Source organism: Diabrotica undecimpunctata, chromosome 11 (genome assembly GCF_040954645.1).
Source record: "Diabrotica undecimpunctata isolate CICGRU chromosome 11, icDiaUnde3, whole genome shotgun sequence".
Taxonomy (NCBI): Eukaryota; Metazoa; Arthropoda; class Insecta; order Coleoptera; family Chrysomelidae; genus Diabrotica; species Diabrotica undecimpunctata.
Window position 1 is genome coordinate 24,025,608 of NC_092813.1, and position 19,504 is coordinate 24,045,111.

At 31.1% G+C, this 19,504-nt stretch overlaps 2 protein-coding genes across 2 annotated transcripts; both read right to left on the minus strand.

Annotated features, from left to right (window-relative positions):
• Window positions 1-8,643: 8,643 nt before the first annotated feature.
• On the minus strand, window positions 8,644-9,519 carry LOC140452779 (uncharacterized). The gene has a single exon (XM_072547107.1). The coding sequence runs from the start codon at window positions 9,517-9,519 to the stop codon at window positions 8,644-8,646; it is 876 nt and encodes a 291-aa protein (XP_072403208.1).
• Window positions 9,520-9,850: 331 nt separating this feature from the next.
• LOC140452780 (uncharacterized) lies at window positions 9,851-10,609 on the minus strand. The gene is made up of 2 exons (XM_072547108.1): window positions 10,155-10,609; window positions 9,851-10,100 (listed from the first exon to the last, which is right to left on the minus strand). The coding sequence occupies exons 1-2, from the start codon at window positions 10,607-10,609 to the stop codon at window positions 9,851-9,853; spliced, it is 705 nt and encodes a 234-aa protein (XP_072403209.1).
• Between the last annotated feature and the right edge of the window lie 8,895 nt (window positions 10,610-19,504).

The following is a 19,504-nucleotide window of genomic DNA, read 5'->3' on the forward strand; positions in this document are numbered from 1 at the left end:
AAATTTTGAACACCACTTGGTCATTTATTGTTACCATAATTCTAAATAAGTTTATTCATACTTAAAAATGATGTAGTTACTTAAAATAAATGTAAATCTTAATGAATAGTAGGAAATATTTAGTTATGTACACTTTTTTTTTTAAATAAAATTGTTACTATTTTACGATTTTTTTATTCATTTGTATGCATATTTTGTAAAATATTTGCATATTTTCGGGTAAACACGTGCATATTTATGCGCATATTTTCTACATTTTTATTTGCATATTTGCCGAAGTCTAATTATCACTATCTACTATAGATATTTCTGTCATTTCACGTTTATTTTTGAAATCTGAAAATGCGGGATCGAAGTTTGCATTGGTTGAATTTGTCTTATATATAGCTGACATAATATTACTAATTTCTTGTTTGGAAGATAATAATTTGTTTTTATAAGAAAGAGTGTTAATGTGATGTTCACCTCTTAGTGTACGTACTTTATTCCAGATTGTAGTCATAGGTGTTGATGAATTTATGGTGGAGACATAATTTGACCATTTTTCTTTTTTACTTTTTTTAATAAGATATTTAGTTTTTGCCCTAAGTTTTTCAAAGTTGTTAACATTTTCTGTTGCTTTATGTCTTTTTAAAACATTGAAAGCATGTTTGCTAGATTTCATAGCTAAAGCTATTTCTTCATTCCACCATGGTACTGGTTTTCGTTTACAAGGTTTTGTTTTTCCCACTGCAATATTAGCGCATTTTAGTATAATATCATTGAAGTGATGAAGAGATAAATCTATGCTTTCTTCTAGAATAAAGTTCGTAAGTTAATAATTTATTAGATCTCTATATAAGTCCCAGTTTGCTGAGTTTAATTTCCATTTTTGGTAAACAGGAATATTCGGTTGATCATGCCCAATGATTTCAATTGTTAGAGGAAAATTATCGCTATAATAAAGACTATTCCAAGAAAAACTTGTAGCTAATGAGTGATCACACAACGAAATATCGATGGCAGAAAAAGTACTATTGTGGGAGCTAAAATGAGTAGGTTTACCAGTATTCATTAATATTAGATTTTGATTATCTATTAATTTCTATAGAATTCTACCACATTTCTCTGTTTTTATACTACGCCATGTGATATTATGACAATTCAAGTCACCAAGTATTAGTTTGGGAGCAGGAATATCATCGATTAAGCGCTGTAAGTCTTCAAGTTCATTTTCATTTGGATGAGGGAGGTAAATGTTACATATGTTAGTAGGTCTACAGTTGATATTGCATGATATAGATACAGCAACGGCTTCCAAATTAGTGTTTAGGTGAATTTTTCTTGCTTTTACACAATTTTTTACGAAAATACTTACTCCGCCGATGGCGTGTTCTGTGTAGCGATTTTTGAGAAAGCTAGTATAGTTTTTAATATGTAAGTTTTTAGTTTTAAGATATCTTTCCTGTAAACAGATTACTAGGGGAGACAATTATTTCATTAAAATATTAAGAGATTCTACATAGTTGTAATATCCGTTTAGGTTCCATTGTAAAATAAATGTATTAGCCATTTTGGGTACCTGACTGAGAAACTGAGATATCACTTTCTATATCCGATGAGGAATCAGTGATATTGAGTTGTAATCTTTTTCTTAGCCTTGTTAATTTGGATTTTATATCGCGGTCTAAAATATGATTATGTGCAAATAATAGAATATTTTTAAATGATATCATATCCGTTGTGTAGTTTTCTACAATGGAGTTAGGGTTTTATGAGTTTAAGGCATTTTGTATCGCATCACAAATAACATTAAAATTAAGAGGAAATTTTGGGGACCTAGACTCAAATTTATTTTTAATGGTCTCTAACTCTTTAATAATATCAGAGGGTGAGGCTTTTTGGAGTTTCATTATGTGTTTAGGTTTTGCAAAAGGAGTTGTGGCAGTCGATGTTTCTTGTATATCAGGTGAGGTAGATATTTGTCTTTTGGTTGTGTGAGGAGGTACTTCGGTATTTAATGGAGGAAAATTTGTTTCATTGGTTTTGTCTGTTTACAAAGTGTGTTCTTCTAATGATAATTGATCAGATACTAAGGTTTCAGTGTTAAGAATTTGAACGTTAGTGTGGTCGGTATCCATTAGGGGAGGTTGTTGTGGAATTACAGTCTCAGGTTGATATGGGCTATTAATGTTGAGGGTTGTTTGTTGACATGTTGATGGACAATTAGTTTCCCGATGTTCTTTTGTTGCACACTTAGTGCAATTTAAGTTGTCGAGGGTAAATTATATACGGTAGTTGGTGTTGTCATAGTAAATTGTAACAAAGTCTGGGATAAGGATAGTATCATCAGGAGTAACAAACACTTGGCGGCAAAAGCTTAAAACATGGTTGTATGCAGTATCTGGCATGCCTACTTTCAAAAAAGTTTTTCTAGATACTGTTTGAAGTCCCAGCTTTTTCAGTTCATCTTCTTTCTTCATCAGTGTTTGAAACGGTAGGGCAGACATTAGAAATGACGAGTTTGTGGCTGGGGTGATTAATCTTCTAATTTCAATTTTTGTATTGTTCAATGTAAGTGAATTATCTGCTTGCAGTAAAGAATCCACGACATTAGTACTGGTGAGGTAAATATATACTCTATTGTTTGAGATACGTGAGGCAAATAGAATATTTTTTGGTTGCACTAAATTTCCCACAGCAATAATGTATTCATGAATTTTGACGCCATTGATACTAGAGAGAACAACAGCTTGCTCTTTGGTCAAATATTGGAAAGAAGTAAGGGCACTGACATATGTATTTTGTTGGTTGGTATGGTGAGATGCTCAAGCTTCTCCATCAGTATTTCCATCCATTTTTGAATTTATTCCGCATACTTCGCCAACTCGATCCTCGAGACGGCCCTGTCTCGAAAGCCGGTAGGAACAGAAGGTAAGAACAAAAAGTGGTTTCTTATCGGTACTCTTGGATATCAAGTTTTGAGGTTAAAGTATTAATCAATAGTTAATATTTAGAAATATGCTACTCACAGTTATGATTTATAGCAAAAATTAGCACACTAACTATACTGGTTTCACTGATACACTTTAAAAAAATATTTGTTTAAATTTTTAGAAAAATATTATTAATTCAGGAGACGACTTAGTTGCTGTATTTCAGTACTATCTCCAGGACCGAAACATAAAAATAAGTTTTAAATAAATATAATAAAATTTCAATTTAAATATTTAATTTTCTTGTAAGCCGTTACTTTTGTTATTCTGCAGCTGTGTAATGATGCAGTAGTCCGTAGAGTGACGAGTAATAAAAAGCATTGTTTTAAAAAGTCATTTGTAAATTTAATGAAATATTCAGACAACACTTTTCCTTGGTCCTTTATATACAATCTTTGTTTGGAGCCTTTTACTGCAACATTTCCCATTCTCTTCCCATACACATTATTCTATGTGTAACGTTTGAGCTAAGATTTTATGGTTTGTCAAAATTAAATAACTTCCTATAGTTATTTGGATTAAAAATTAGGTTACACTCGACTTGGAAATGTGTGATAGCACAGTTTTTATGATAGAAGGTTACCTGACATGGGGGTGTGGTTGATTATATCAATATTAGTTATTTACTTCTTCACACAAATTGCAACTCACACGCTATCTATTTTTAAAAACGAAACGCATTTTTGGGGACTCACACAAATAGTGTATTCGTCCAGGTACTAAACCAAGTATGGGAATTACCGCGAGCTACTCACTTGTCTAAATTTCTACGGTTAATCTATTGTTTCGTTTCGGTACGATTGCAAAGCAAAGCAAAGTAAGTTAATGTTTATGTTACCGTTGATTCACTTTCACCAAAAATGAATTATTTAATTAAGATGTCGTTTCAAATAGACCAATACCAAAAATGTCCAGAAGTTAGTTAAGGAAGTGTGGCGTAATTATTATAAGTTACAAAAAAAGTCCGACAAAAAACTTCATATTATTGCCTCTAAGTAAATTGAAGAAAATTTCCAAGCAGCGACTAAGAATAAATCCGATCTACTACTTTTTTTAAGATAAGTTATGAAACCTGAAATGTTTTGGTACAAAAACACTTTGGAGCTCAAAAGTAACCTTTATAGCAAAACAGATTTAACTGCAACGATGACGATTTGACACGACCAAACACGACAGACGTTGGTTGATGCGGTGTTGCCTAATCGAATATTATTTTAGAGGTTGTCCATTGAACTGTAATATTAATAATCCATAATTACTGTAATGAGATTATAATTATATTTATTATCAGAGCACTAATATTAGAGTTAAAATGTTTGAGGTAATTGATAAAATATGTTATTTGCTAAAGATATTAGTCATAATACTTAAAATGAACTGAATGGATGGAAGTCTATTAAATTAGAAAGCTAAATTTGTTTCATACTGAGAATTGTGCGATATTTAGTTAAAATAAATTGTTTCCAACGGTTGTGGAAATAAGCTTATAAAAATAGATTTACCTGTTTTTATTTTCAAAAATCATCAAGGTCGCTATTTTCGCTGATGGAATTTAATTGTAAATCGTCGCTATCTAAATCTTCCTCTGGATTAATAACAATACGATCTACGACTACATCAATTAGTGGTTCCTTTGATATCAATTCACGTTCAGTTGCGATTTGTCTGTTATTTTGTCGACTCCTCCACAGGAAAGGTTTGAAAAAATTCGTCCGACAGCTGCTGGATTGACGTAAATGTAAAGTTTACATTTCTGGCTCCCACCTGATTTCAAAGCTGCCCAAAACATTTGAATAGGATTTAAATATGAATAGTATGGTGGGAGTCTAAATACACCATGTCCTTGTGCTCGTATAATTCTATCGATTGAATATTTTACATAACGTGGTTTATGCAATTTTATTATGTTATAGAGATCAGGCTTTAACATAGAGGCAGTACATGCAATATTTCTTTCCCGAAACCATTATTGCATAACACACTTATCGTTGATAAGTGGGTTCGATGCAGATGTGGGACATTTGTCTTCCTGTGTTTTATAGTATGGCGCATTATCTAATACTATTACACTATTCGGAGGGAAATTACACAAATGATGTTCTTCCAACCATTTTTTAAAATTTACATAGTTCATGTCATTATGATAGTCTTCAGATTTTGACGTCGACTTCTACCTTAAATAAGAACCAGGAACAAAACCTTGTTCATTTCCTACCCCAACAATAATTAAACTTTGCTCTTTTGACACTTTTTTTTAAGTCCATTATTACTGGTCACACAAATTGTTTTTTGCAATATGGCTCGTAAGTAAATAGGTTTCATCAGTAAGCACTATAAATTTATTTGCATCTCTTGCTTTCTTGATTTTCCTCAGATATTGCAGCCTTAAATGTCTAATTTAGTGTTTCTCTATCAACATGTTTCTGTTTTTTCCAACGAAACCTAAATTTGTGAAATTCCATCCTCATACTTTCTCTACTTCCTGCATAATTCAATTCATTTACAAATTTTTGGTGAATTTTATTAATTGTGGAAACGTGTTTATCGCAACGATAAAAATCATATATTTGTCTCCGTAATATACTTTGATCACATGGATCTAGCTGGAGGACTTTTTTTGTCGTTTATTAGGTATGGTGAATCAGGGGGTTTCTCCATTTTCAACCTCACGACCTTCTTTAGCGATTTTTCTGACGCTGGATAAACTGAAACCTATAACAATTGAATATTATATTAACTTTTTCCTCTTATTCGATTATTTTCTATCTCTCTATAACACCACCTCTCGTTATGTTCGATTTATAACAAAAAATGGTAATCTAGGTATGCAAAACATTTATATATATATATATATATATATATATATATATATATATATATATATATATATATATATATATATATATATATATATATATATATATATATATATATATATCGAGAAAAGGAGTACGACCGTCAATCTAATATAAGCTAAGGAACACTCGAAGACTGGTGGGTTTTTCGGTCAAAGTGGAGAAATAAAAGACAAAGAAGGTGGCTACTTCAATCTATTTATTGAAGACGTTTCGCTTCTTAACCAAGAAGCATCATCAGTTCATCTAAAAAAAACAATATGAAAAACCAAACATCCATGGAAAAGTTATTATAAGTTGGTTACCTTAAAAAGATATGTAGCAGTCAAAGATATAAAATGTGTAAGTAATGTGTGTAATGTGTGTGTGTAATGTGTAATAAGCTTCTTTATATATATATATATATATATATATATATATATATATATATATATATATATATATATTATTTACATCCATTTTTTTATAAATACTATAACTCACTTTTACGGAGGTAATTAACAATAAAAACGTTCTACTAGAAACTATCAACTTACGACTTCCAATACTATAAGGCCACTTGAGTCACAATACGTTTTTGCTCAATAATAGTTCCTGTATAAGTAAAATTGTTTTTTAATGTGATTAATTGAAGCACACTAGACATATTGCAGTTTTGCCATCACATTCTTCAGAGTATGTTTTAACTTTTTTAACTTTTCTATCGGCCTTTTTACTAGTCTGTTATGTATGGTTTTCATGTACGGATATCCTTGGCAACGTTGCACTTGGCAAACGGAACCTCAAGTGACAGCGGTGACATGACATCCACACATGACAATGGACTACCTAAGTCCTGACGTCACAATGGGTGGGGATTTTGAAAACCTTTCCAAACAAATCTCGTTTGCATGTGTTTCTCCCGTAAGACTTTGGAAACGTTGATTTTTTTGATATTTAAAAAAATAAATAAGGATTTTCGCTCCCAAATATCTATTCTGTGCGATTGGTTTTATAGGTTGTTCGTAAATTTGTGAGGTAAGAGTATCAAAGTATTAAGATATTTACTGTCAAAGTTCATATTTTGAGGTTATATTCTGTGGGATTAAAACTTTAATCATTTTTGCTTTATTTCAAGGTATTTTGTTGTTGTTTTTATCCGATTATTTTAAAATTAATCAATAAATCTTTGAATTTGTTTACAAAGTTAAAAAAATTTAAATTTATTTTTTATTTTTTTTAGGTGGATTTTATCCCAAAAGTACTTTAGATATTCGTTTTTATAAGGATAGGACTGTTGTTTTATTATTACGTCCATCCCATTATTAGTAAAATGGTTATGTGCTTCGTTCCAAACTGTAAACATTACAGTGAGCAAAAAAGATGCAAATTTTTTGTATTCCCTTCGAAAATTTCAGAGAAGCAGAAGTGGATCAATCTCATTAGGTAAAAGTACTTATTAGTTTGTTTTAATATTGCTTATATTTTAGATATTCTGTGATTGTCTTTTCAGATTTATACTAAGTCTCTGTCATGATTTTTAAAGATAATTTAAAATGTAATTGTGCTATTTGTATGTTAGGCTAAAATTAATAACTTTATTTTGGTCTGTTTTCAGGAGGCAAGATAGAGAACCATCTAAGTACTCGTTAGTTTGTAGTTGTCATTTTGTGGATCAAGATAGGAAAAATGGACCTACAATTTTTGAGCATAACATAAAGAGAAAATTTGTGTTCTCTACTCCAGCAAAACGGTAAGCTTAAATCTGATTTAAATGAATATCTTAATATAATAGGAATATTTTTTTTAGCAAAAGACAGGCTCAGCAAATAAATTCCTCATTAAATGAAGGGGCAACTTCATCTTCAGTTGATATTGACCATCAACAAATAGTCCTGAACCAGGTCCATCCACATCAATCCACACAGAAAAAGTGGCTGTATCTCTACCAGAAAGAAGTAATGCATCTATAGGGGCGGAAAATTACTTTCTTAAAGAAGAAGTAAATCAATTAAGTGAAAAATTAAAAAATCTTTCATGTCGGTTTAGTTTTGAACAAATTAAAAATAATGATGCTCATATTTTAATGTACACAGGAATACCAACCAGTGCTCTGTACTTAACATTATTTGAAACTATGGAAGGTTTTGAGTTAAATTATTACGCAAACTGACAAGTAAAAATTTTACCCAAAATTGACCAAATGCTAATGACACTGATGAAATTAAGGTTAAATTTACCACATGAAGATTTGGCAATTAGGTTTAATTGCAGTACAGCGACTGTCACTAATATTGTGATGACATGGATATATGCCTTGCATGAAATTTTATTTAAACAACTTGTTTGTTTGTTCTTTTTCTTAGATATGATGTGATGATTTATCTATTCGTAATGTGAAAAATTCTTATATTAAAATTATACAATGAATTTCAAGTTCTGACTTTTTTATTCTCGCTTGACACACACAGAGATGATACAGATTAATTATTAGTTGCTATTGGCAACCTTGACATTTCCCCTTTTTAATAATTATGCAGCCACTATCTTGAACATGCCCCCCACCTTGAAAGGATCGCTTTCAATTTAACAGGTAAGCAAGTAAATGAGGAAATGCATTACATGCAATAAAAAAATAAACAAATACATCTTCAATAATTATTATAAACTTTTAAGTTTCAAAATCAAACAAATGTTCTTTAACTAAGACGCATTAACAGTTCTAGAACTTAAGACGTGATTGCACCTTCACTTTGATCACTAGGAACCGGAAGTGGACAAATGTTTGTAACAGCTCGCTTTATAAGTCCCTTTGAAGTTCTTATGGTAACCACTCATCTAACTCCATCAGCGCAGGGATGCAAAACTTCTACGCGCCCAAGACACCAGTTTAAAGGAGGTAAATTTCTTTCTTTGATGAGGACGAGTGTGTCAGTCTGAATTTTAGATTGGTTGACTTTCCATTTCTTCCGTTCTTGCAATTCGGAGACGTATTCCAGAGAACAACGTTTCGAAAAATGATGGCGAAGTTGCTGCAACTGCTGGAATCTAGACAAACTGGTAATGGATGAGTTTGATAGATTTATTTCTGGAACGGAATCCATGGCTCTTCCAATGAGAAAGTGAGCTGGTGTCAAAGGCAAAAGATCAGAAGGGTTAGAAGACAATGCACTCAAAGGACGAGAATTTAATACTCCTTCAATCTGAGTTAGTAATGTAACAAATCTTTCGTAATCTAATTTCGTATCTGTCATAACTCGTTTGAGGTTAGCCTTCACCGATTTGACTCCAGCCTCCCAGAGACCGCCAAAATGAGGAGAATGAGCCGGTATGAACTTCCAATTTATATCAGATTTAGCACACATATCAGGGAATTTATTACCATTGGTTTTCAAAAATTTACCCAATTCCAACAAAGAATTGTTGGCACCCACAAATGTGGTTCCGTTATCACTCATCATCTGACATGGTTTGCCCCTTCTAGCTATAAATCGTTTTATTGCCGCCATAAAGGCTTCGGTGGAAAGATCCGTTACCACCTCTAAATGAATGGCCTTTGTCGATAGGCAAACAAATAAACTAATATAACCTTTATATGAAGAAGCACCCCTATGACGACTAGTTCTGAGGGCAAATGGACCAGCATAATCAACTCCTGTAACAGCAAATGGAAATGAGGGGGTGACTCTTGATTGGGGAAGATCTCCCATGATGGGATTAACTTGATCGGGATTGAAGCGAAAGCAACGCAAGCATTCGCGAACCGTTCTCCTATCCAATGATTTTCCATGTAAAGGACCAACATTTCTCACGCACGTGAGCTAGGAGATGTTGAGGTTCTGCATGGCACAGCTTGAAATGCTCTTGACGGAAAAATAGAATAGTAAACTTATGATTAGATTGAATTAGAATAGGATGTTTCTTTTGATAAGAAAAGTTTGAATTACTTAATCTACCACCGACCCTGAGTAATCCTTCTGGATCTAAAAAGGGATTAAGTGATAAGATTCTGCTTTTAGAAGAAACTGCATTACCTGGTTATTATTCGACTGGTTGTTTTAATGCCTCCAAAGCTCTAAGATTGCTACAAAATTTATCAATTAAATTTCTGATTGAAAATGAACCTTCTTTATTGATTGCCTTTAAATTGAAGATGGCTTTAATATGGTTATGCAACAACAATTCCTTGTTAGAATATCTCTCAACCAAAAGATTCCATGTAACAGTCAAATTAGAAGCAGAGAGAGGTATAGAAGCAATGACTCTCTCAGCAGAACCTGTTATGCATGCTCTTAAATAATGTAATTTTTGTATTTCAGATATACTATTATTTTTTATAACTAACGAATCAAATAAGTTATGAAAATCTAACCATTCTTCTATGTTGCCACTGAATTTTGGCAATTCAATAGAAGGAAGTTTTATATTGGAGGTTGTATAATATGTATGATTGAATGCAAAATGTTCACTAGTAGGACTAGATGTACTGGAGGCACTAGCTGAGGTTGTTGTCAACAGTTGTTTTGCCTTAATTATAACTGAATAAAATGATGTTTCTAACGTTTCTCTGTAATTTATTTCTTCCTCAGTTATTGCGTCCAGTAAACTTTCTATTTTTAATTGGGTTTCTTGATATTGAGTATGAATACTATTCGCGTTTTCGATGCGCAATTCAATTTCAGCGCGAGTTGGCTCATTCATCTCACCGTGGGTTGAGTCCCTATCAATGAATTTAATAAATGAGGTTAATCGCACTTTAAGAGATGCTCTTATCTTTTTTAACGTAGGCAAATCCCCCATTTTAATTCAAATTTAAATGTTTTAACTATTATGTGTCAAAGTAAACTAACAATGAACAATAAATTTCAAGATTGAAGAAGTCTAAGTTAGAAAATTGAAATGAAAGGCAGATAAGTAAGGAACAAAAGCTCACTTCCCTGATTTTTGATGATTCGATGTCCCGTCCAGTGAAATCGTCAGTATGTGTTCAATCGGATTGTATACTTGACTTGAAGCCTGGGGCAAAGGAGCACTCGATGTATTTCTGCGACTGTCTCGTTCAACGTTGTCGGCTGATCTTGTAGGTTGTATGGCGTGGAATAGCACAAATATCCGGCTCGAAGGACCAATGTTTGTTTGTTCTTTTTCTTAGATATGATGTGATGATTTATCTATTCGTAATGTAAAAAATTCTTATATTAAAATTATACAAAATGAATTTCAAGATCTGACTTTTTTATTCTCGCTTGACACACACAGAGATGATACAGATTAATTATTAGTTGCTATTGGCAACCTTGACATTTCCCCTTTTTAATAATTATGCAGCCACTATCTTGAACACAACTAATGGAAAAGGTTCCCTCAAGAAAAAAAAATCAAGCATGCCTTCCAACTGCATTTTCATCATTTAGAAATTGTAGAATCATCTTAGATTGTACAGAAGTGTACTCAGTTACTCCCACTAGCATGGAAAACAAAAATTAACATATAGTTCTTATAAGCATCATAACACCTGGAAGGTTCTTGTAGGAGTAGCACCAAATGGTGTCATCACATATGTCAGCATTGCCTATCCTGGATCCACTTCTGATAAACAAATTGTTAAAAACTGTGGCATTCTAGACCCAATGACCTATGGTGATGTTATTCTAGCGGATAAAGGTTTCTTAATTAAAGATTTATTGCCTGAGGGGGTACACTTAAATATTCCTCCTTTTCTAAGTACCCCTCAGTTTACAGAGGAACAGGTGTATGAAACAGAAACCATAGCAAAAGCTAGGATACATGTTGAGAGGGCGATCCGAAGAATAAAGTGTTACAATATATTGCAGCAAATTGCAAATTTTTACATGTCTCAAATAACAGTGATATTTCAGTTATGTGCTGCTTTAACGAATTTTCAATACCCTCTTATTAAAGAAGTTGAGGAATATTACTCATAAAGTACTTTATTGGTGTTAGTAAGAGGGTGTAACATTTATTCTTGTGAAAATAAAAAGTGAATGTAGATGGTGAAAGATAAATTTGGATCTGTGACATCAATTAAATTTTGTACTTGGGCCTTTTGAAGTGTAAACTTTTAAAGAAATATTTATGTGTTGATGTATTAACTCCAAGTTACATTATGTTTATAGAGTATAAAAAATACAATAATAATGTTTATACAATTCTAACAAATAAAAATTATTAAACTGTGTCTTTTAAAAATTGCTTTATATTTAACAACAAATGTTTTTTTAACTTGGTTTTGAATCTTCAATGTTTTTTATAGCTTTAACTCTTGAAGGTATAAATATATCTTTACAAATCAACTGTTAAACAAATTTATGACATGCTAGCTTTGTTGTAATACAAAAATTATTTGATGATCAATTTATAATATGTTTTATTAAATTTTACCATTTGATCTCTTTTAACATGAAATATATTGTCACTTATTCCAAATTGTCTTCAAACCACGGATATAATTTTAAAATCTACCTACTGCTATGCTACTGCAGTTGCTTCTTGTGTAGAGCAGATAATTACATTGTTTACAACAATAATAAATTATTTAAATTTTTGGTATATTAAATATATTTTTTTAAATTCATCCTGAGTTTTTTTTCACGGGCAAACCCTTGTATTGTATATACTTAATGAAACACTATTTACTCTTTGAAAAGTTTATTAATGTTATAAAATTTACATATAAAAATAAATTGATTTTCTCACAATTTATCAATAAAAATTAATATAAGCAACAAAAGAAATAATGTTACAGCAGTAATGTCCACACAACTATACATTTATTGTTAAATAAAAAAAAATTGAAATACAATGGAACAGCCAGTTGATTCTGTTGATCAAAATTTACATTTAGTAATATAGAAAAAATAACCAACTTTTGCTATTAAAATTTATCGTAATAATAAATAGAAAATGCAACAATACAATAGTTTGATCAATGGTGGGTAATTTGGAAAGGTTTGATAAGCTTGGTTTGATAAGCTTGGTTTGCCTAAAAGGGACATGGAGGATAACAATTGTGGACTGAAACTATGTGAGTGTAATAAATAAGGACAGCATAGTTAGACCCCTGTGCATGCATCTGACCTGAAGAGTTGTGATGTTAAGAGAAGTTTCAATGTTAGAGTAATTGATTTCGTCAGCTGTATGGTGACCCTTAAATGAAATAAATCTTAGGAATTTATGTTGAACCCCCTCAATAGCCTGAATATAAACATTATGGTATATTAGGTTTGCTATTATTTTTATTACCAACAACAACATTGTTATTTTAAGCATTTACATTTAGAGATACAGAAAACTCATTAAAGAGAGTGGGGTATTGAGTTCTAAGATATTCTTTGTGAACTTTCTGAATAACTTTGAGATCTGGAGAAAACCAAACCGGAAATTTCTTTGTTGGATACTTTTTAACAGGGACATAAAGATCGATTGTTAAGCATATAAGATGGTAAAAAATATTGAAAATATCATCAAGAAACTTAGATTTTATCATCAAGAGATTTTAAACAAATTATCGCAATTAAATTGAGAAAGAAAACTTATAACTTCTAGGATGTTCATCACATGGAAATCTCTATAAAAATATACAGTACATGATTCACACTGAAATTCAAAAGAGATAGGTGAATGATGAATATTCAACGAAAGTAGGATTATTTCTGCTGTAAATCTCTATTAGCAAAAGCTGCTATCACTTTGTTGAATTAAATGGCCAAATATATGATCTAGGAAGACAAATTTATTAACTTCCTGTACTCTAATCAGTATCAATAGAGTGTTATTATATAATAGAAATATGCTTTATTGTCACTGAAAATTGTACAACTTTATGAACAAAGCTTACAAAAAGCCAAAAAATAACAATTAACATTTACTAAAATTACATAAATTGTCAATATCACAAAATATAAGATAATAGAATATACAATCCATTACTAAATTGCATAATAAAACCTTATGAACTAGTTTATGAATAAGTTTAAGTTGCAGCAACACATACCCAAATAGATATATAAAAATACATTAGTTGCTTGTACCTAAACATACTGTAATTTCTTAGTTATTCGTTAAGAAACTCTTCCACTGAATAATATGGTCTTTCAGATAGATAGGCTTTTGTCAATTTACGGAACTTAAGGAAAGAAGTTGTAGTTTGAGAGAGAGAGAGAGAGAGAGACGGTTGTATATTTTTGGAGAATATAATATAGATGTCTTAACTAGCTCAGTGGACAAGATACGTAAATACACATCAAAGCTTGAATTTCTGGTGGAGTAGTCATGATTAGGTCTTGCTGGAAAAACATGTAGGTGTTTACGAATTAAGCAAACAGTTTACAGAATATATAAACAGGGAAGAGTTTAAATCTCGTGATTTTTGAAGTAGTTTCTGCAATGTATTGTTCTTCTGAGGCCAAACAGATGTTATTACTCTTTTTTGTAATTTAAAAACAACATAAGATTGGGTACCTGTACTAGAACCCTAAAAAGAAAGGCCATATCGAAGAACCAAAAGAGATCTTATTGCATGAGGCCGAGGCTAATTTCCTACTTAACAAATCAATATGAATTTAAGGTTGCTGTCTATAAAAATACCAAGAAATTTTACAGAATTAACGATACTGCTCTGGCTGTTATTAAGAAGCAACAGTTGAAGAGCTCTTTTATAGGATAAGGCTATTGTCTTATCCATGTTAACAGAGAGTAAATTAGTCTGCCAGGTTTTTATTTTAAGTAGATCAGAAGTTATAATTGCATGAAGAGTTGCAATATTAGAGTTCCTCCTGGTAATACTGGTATCATTAGCAAAAAGAAATGTTTCCATCGATTTTTAAGTTAGTGATGTCATTTATAAAGATAAGGAAAAGTAGACAACCCAGTACTGAACCTTGTGGATATATATATATATATATATATATATATATATATATATATATATATATATATATATATATATATATATATATATATATATATATATATATATATATATATATATATATATATATATTATGTAAAACATAATGTACAGTTAAAAATAACCAGTCATTCATTCAACAATTTTGGCAAATATTGAGCCAAATAAAAATTTTCTAACAGATCAATATTTGGGGCCCAGGTCAAATCTTTTTCTATTATAACTGTAATTATCTCCTTCAACGTCCATATATATAAATAACAATTTTGTCGTCCAAAAATATGCAGGCAGCCTTGAATTTGGTGGTAGTAGTTATGTTCAGTATTAATTAATACTTCATCCTGATCATTATATGATATTATATATTTATCTGAATTTTTCAACTTTTCAGATAATTTTTCATTCCGAAATGTATATGGACACTTAACTTCTACAATGCCATCATCACCAATTAAACCATCTGGACTAGCTCCTAATAAGCCTGACTTTGTCAGCCAAATACCTGTAGGCTGCACATCCAAATTCAGTGTATTTCTGAGATACTCTATACCACTCTTTTCGTGTGTTCTTCCCCACTGAATTGATTTGATGCCATCCAAATTATAAGCCCTTAAAAATAATAAAAAAATATTTTACTTTAGCTAGATATGAAAGCAAACAAAATGTGTTTATTATAAATAATAGTGTACATTCTTAAAACATATCAACAGTTCAGTTAATCTCCATTACCATTTTTAGACATATGCAAACAATTAATTGAAAGAGAATCTGATGGAAAACCTTCAGAATTTAAGCATTGTATTTGATTGCAAATAATAAAATAATAGAAATGTAACAGTACATACCAATAAGTGTTTTAAATAAACTTTCTGGATACTTATTTCTCTTGCAACAAGAAATAATGGAGCCAAAGTTGCTAGAAGTAATTCTATATTTTCTGGCAAGAAACCATTTTTCATTGAGTACCTGGCCTGTTGTCTCATGTACTATTTTCTTTATCGTTGCATCATTTATTCGACAACATTTTAGAAAATGAGAATTTTTATCTGTTGAAATTTTCATTTCCTCTGAATAAATGATATCTTCAATTAATGAAATATCAATACTTTCGGCCTCTTGCTTTTCTTCCTGTAAAAGCCAAGTGGATCCCACAGTATTACCAAAACTACTTAATTTGATTTTTAATTGTTCTAATTCATTGGATGACATTTTTCTATTAAGGGCTTGATATGGCCTGGAAGGATATAGTGCTTCTGCAGTTTTAGTTTCTGTCTTACTTTGGACAGGAATGTTCCACGTACATGTTTTATCAGTAATTGATATATTGTAATGTCCAAAGAGAGCTATAGTGGCTATATGATGGCATTTAATACCCCTAGGACAGGAACAATTTGCAGCAGTAATTTGCCATGATTTATTCAACATAATCTGCAATGATAAAATTAAGTACTTAGATTCCCACATCTAAACTTAAAAATCGTTAACTTACCTCAACATTATAAGTTTTGTCTTTCATACTTGCAAATACTTCTCCCTTAATGATTAATAAATCAGGGTCAAACAACATTTTTTTCACATGATTTGATTCAAGGGCATTTTCACCCTTTCGTATAATTTTGTTGTCATTACTGAAAAATTCAGTAATACTGGATATCTTCAACACATGTTTACTAGCCATTATATGCTCAAATCTAAAAAATAAACTTGAAAAACTATTGCAATTTTCAACATTCAAAAAACATTTTTTTAAGTACTCACTATAGCAATTTAATAGAAAGATCTACAGGACAGTCAAGGTATGGTTCAAAGTATGAGAAGGAGCAGTCTACAAGCCACAAAGTTACTGACAAAAATACAGGTAACCATTATATTCAGTGTTATAAATGTGGACTTCAGCATATTAGGGGTAATATAGTGTCCTGCATTTTTCAGATATTGTTCTTTGTGTAACAAAAAAGGACACTACCGTAAATGTTGTCCTGATAATAACAACAAAGTCCATGAAATCAATGATAACGATAGTAGTTGTAGCAATTCTGACACTGATTTAACTGATGAACAGGTGCTAGTGTGGACTGTTAATGAAATTAATCCGAACTCTTCAGAATGGTTCCAAAAAATCATTATTAATGGTAAAGAGAGTATTTTAAAAGTTGATACTGGAAGTGAAGTCAATATATTGAGCAGTAGTGATTTTAAAAATTTAAATATTGATTACAAAATGCTTGAAAATACTAATAGTTCATTATCTAGCTATACTGGACATGTTATTAATGTTGTTGGTAAAATTTATATACCTTGCTCTTTCAAGAACATATTTAAAGATTGTCTGTTCTATATTTTAGATGATGATAAACAAAAATCTCTATTGGGCCTAAAGGCAGCAAGAGACTTTCAAATTGTTTGTGATCAGCCTCGTGTTAGTATGATAGATAATGAAACAAATCATATTATAAATAGTTATAAGAGCATTTTTCAGGTGTAGGTAAGGTCAACAGGTATTTTAATATAACTTTATCTAGTGATGCAGTGCCATTCATAAGTGGGACACGAAAAATTTCACTGGCTATAAGGAGCCAAGTTAAAGATAAACTTGATGATATGGTACGTAAAAACCTTTTTGTACCAGTTAGTGAACCCACAGAATGGCAAAATCCTATTGTAGTTTGTGGTTGTTCCGAAAAATAAGGGATCTGATATAAGAATATGTATGGATCCTGTGTATCTAAATAAATATGTTAAAAGAGAAAGGTTTCCAATTCCTACTCAAGATACTTTATTTGCTAAGCTTTCAGGGGCTAATTATTTCACATTATTAGATGCACCATCTGCTTTTCTTCAGTTGCCTTTGAATTATGAAAGTTCACTTTAATGTACTTTTACTACACCTTTTGGTCGTTATAGATATCTGAGATTACCATATGGCCTTACCTGTGCACCTGAAATTTTTCAAAAATATATGTAACTTTTAGATAGTATATCAGGAACAATAACATATTTTGATGATATTTTGGTTTTTGGATGTTCTAAAAATGAACATGATAAAAATTTGAAATGTGTTTTAGAAAAAATTAAACAGAGTGGCTTAACTTTGAATTTAGGAAAATCTAAATTTTGTCAAACAAAAGTGAAATTTTTAGGTCATCAGATTAGTAATATTGGCATTTCACGTGATCATGATAAAACAGAAGCTATTACAAAAATGACACCACCAAGTAATAAAAGAGTATAGTATATCTTGCAAAATTTATACCAAACCTGTCAGAACACACTAGTCCTCTAAGATGTTTACTTTCTAGTAAAAATGAGTGGCATTGGGGACATAATGAACAGGCATGTTTTGATAAACTAAAGAATCTTGTGGCGTCAGCCACTACTTTGCATTATTTTAACCCTGACAAAAAGACTATACTCTCTGTTGATGCCAGCCCATACGGTTTGGGAGCCATGGTCTCGCAAGATGGGTTTCCAATTGAATTTGCATCAGTGTCATTAACTCCAACCCAAAGGAGGTATAACCACATTAAAAAGGAGCTTCTTGGTATAGTGTATGGATGTGAAAGATTTTCATTCTATCTTTATGGCATAGATTTTGAAATAGAGAGAGACCACAGACCTCTTTTAGGTTTGTTAAAAAAACCTTTAGATGAAATGTCACCTAGGATCCAAAGACTGGCAATGCAATTAATGAGATATAAATTTTCACTAAAATATGTTCCTGGTAAAAATCTCAAAGTTCCTGACAATTTAAGTAGAGATCATTTGAATAAAACCATAAATACTAATTTTATAGATGATGAAAATAATTTAAAAGTGTATTCTATTGTAGCAACATCAAAAGAAAATGAAAAAAAATTGCAAAGTGCAATGGATACTGACCCATCTTTACAAAAAGTTAAATATTATGTTTTAAATGGGTGGCCTGAGCATAAAAGCTTTGTACCTTCTGAGGTGAAAAAATTCTGGTCTGATAGACATGATATATATATGTATTTATTAAATAATGTATTGTTTTATAAAAAAAGGTTAATTATTCCTGAAGAATTGAAGGGTGAATTTCTTAATGTTATACATCAGTCTCATCAGGGTGTAGTATCATGTAAGAAGAAGGGTCAAGAAGCAATTTATTATCCGGGATTGATGAAGGATATAGAAAACATTGTTCTGAACTGTCTGACTTGTCAAATGAGCTATAAGAGCAACAATAGGGAGCCATTAAAATCACATGATGTACCTGAAATACCTTGGCAAAAAATTGGTATTGATTTCATGACAGTAGCCTCACAAGATTTTTTAGTTGAGGTTGATTATTTTTCGAAGTTTGCAATTGTTAATAAACTAATGAACAAAACGGCTAGCAGTGTTGTAACACAATTTAAAAATATGTTTGCTATTAATGGACTGCCTTGTGAAATATTTTCTGACAATGGTCCTCCATTCAGCTCTCATGAATTTTTAAATTTTGTCCGTATATATAATATTGAAGTAACAACATCAAGTCCACAATATCCTCGTAGCAATGGCATGGTGGAAAGAACAATACAAACAATAAAAAACTTGTTTTCAAAATCTGTACAAACTAAGAAAGATCCATTTCTAGCTGTATTAGATTATAATACAACTCCAAAACAAAATTTACCTGCTCCTTGTGTGTTGCTAACTGGAAGAAATTTCAGAACCAACTTACCAGTCACTATGGAATTTCTAAAGCCCAGACATTCTAATAAAAGATATTTTACACAATGAGAGAAAATCAAAGAAAACAA